Consider the following 1,685-nt stretch of genomic DNA (forward strand, 5'->3'; position numbering starts at 1 on the left):
CTCTTGTACCGATGGATACTTTTTTTCTATTTCTCTTTAATTGAAAGATACATTTTATTAATACTTCTCTTAAAATTAAGAAGGATACGCTCTTAATATTTTCTAATATTAAAGAATGTAGTTTCTCTAATCATCTTCACGAGCCAACCTGTCCTACCAAAACTAGTGAATACCTTCCTTCCATTGATAATTAAATTAAACAAAAAGTTTTATATCTTTCAACATTTATTTTTGATAAATTATAAATCTGAGGTATATTGGTATTATCACATGACGAGTTAAATATAGATTGTTTCGGGAGTAAGGTTAATCTTCAGTGAATGCTCCAGGAGTAGTATTAGACCCGCGAAACACTCCAAGAAGTCGAATGGAATGCTCCATGAAGTTGGATTGAATTATCCATAAAGTTGGATGGAATTCTCTCAGGATTAATAAAATGCTCCGGCGGCTGCTGCTTGTTGTAAACTATATCTGTAGAGAGCAAGGTTGGCAGGATGAATTCCAAAGTTAGGTTGATATCCAGGATTCATTGGATATCCGCTAGCTTGATGATGTACTGGAGTAGGGGAGTGAATACCAACACTACTGGAGTCTGAAGGAGTAGGAGAAGGGGTTGGAGGCGTTGGAGAACAGGGAGGACTTACTCCTTCATCCTCTAAACCAAGGATACTATCGATAGTGAAGGAGGATTTCTTTTTCTCGGGTTCGAAGGCTGCAGGAGGAGGAGGAGGAGAAACTTGTTCGGAAGGGAAGAAAGGATGGCGGGGAGGAAGGGAATGATAGTAGAAGGGTTGAATGGGAAGAGGAGGAAGAGGAGTGTAAACTGGATATACGGGTTCAGGTTGCTGAGATGCAATGAAAGAGTTCAGGTTGGAGAGAGCTGCAAGATCAGATTCTAGAGTATCCTTCTCATCCAGGTCCAACCTGAACCTTTTCCGTCTCCGGAGTAAAGAACCGTTCTCAAACATAGCGATAGCTTTAGGATGAAGAGTCCAATATGCTCCCTTACCAGGCCTGTCGTGACGTCTTGGAATTTTGATAAAACAATCGTTAAAACTTAGATTATGTCGGAGAGAATTCTGCCATCTTTGTGTGTTCTTCCTGTAGTACGGAAAATTGTCCATGATAAACTTGTAAATGTCTGAGAGTGGAAGCATCTTGTCAGGAGATCTCATCAGAGCCATGGCAGTCAGAGCTATGTAAGAATACGGAGGTTTACTATCTCCGTAGGATTCTCTGCTTGGTCGTGGCATTGTGTATTTTATGTCCGAGCTGGATCAATATTAACAAACAACTGAAGAATTGAAATGGTGTAGTGGCGGTATATTGTTTATAGCGCGGGCCGGGACGGGTTTAGGTTCTCTAGGTACCCTGCTCCTATTGGACACGGAGCTGAAATTTCTGCGCTAAGCACCCTGCTAAACACTGCTACACCATGAGAGAGCGCAATTAGAAAAATTGATTAACTGTGCTAGATCTGGCAAACAAATATCATCAAATATTTATATTAATTTATTTGATAAAAAGGCCGCGGATAGGAATTAAAAACAAAAAACATTTATTTGTCTAGTTCTCGAGAAATGATATTAATCAACGCAAATTGAGACTTTCAGGAGAAAAGTGGAGAAGACAATGATGATAAAAAAAAATAAAAATGAAAAAAGACCAGAACGATTGAGATCACA

At 39.3% G+C, this 1,685-nt stretch overlaps 1 protein-coding gene across 1 annotated transcript; it reads right to left on the reverse strand.

Moving 5' to 3' along the window:
* Positions 1-214: 214 nt before the first annotated feature.
* LOC111700691 (protein lin-31) lies at positions 215-1,288 on the reverse strand. The gene has a single exon (XM_023471693.1). It carries the CDS (start codon positions 1,251-1,253, stop codon positions 429-431), a length of 825 nt encoding a protein of 274 aa, XP_023327461.1. The 5' UTR covers positions 1,254-1,288; the 3' UTR covers positions 215-428.
* Between the last annotated feature and the right edge of the window lie 397 nt (positions 1,289-1,685).

Source organism: Eurytemora carolleeae, unplaced genomic scaffold, assembly GCF_000591075.1.
Source record: "Eurytemora carolleeae unplaced genomic scaffold, Eaff_2.0 scaffold413, whole genome shotgun sequence".
Classification (NCBI taxonomy): Eukaryota; Metazoa; Arthropoda; class Copepoda; order Calanoida; family Temoridae; genus Eurytemora; species Eurytemora carolleeae.

Excerpts from the sequence above, each read along its gene's own strand:
- LOC111700691 (XM_023471693.1), bottom strand. The coding sequence starts at position 1,253 with ATGCCACGACCAAGCAGAGAATCCTACGGAGATAGTAAACCTCCGTAT.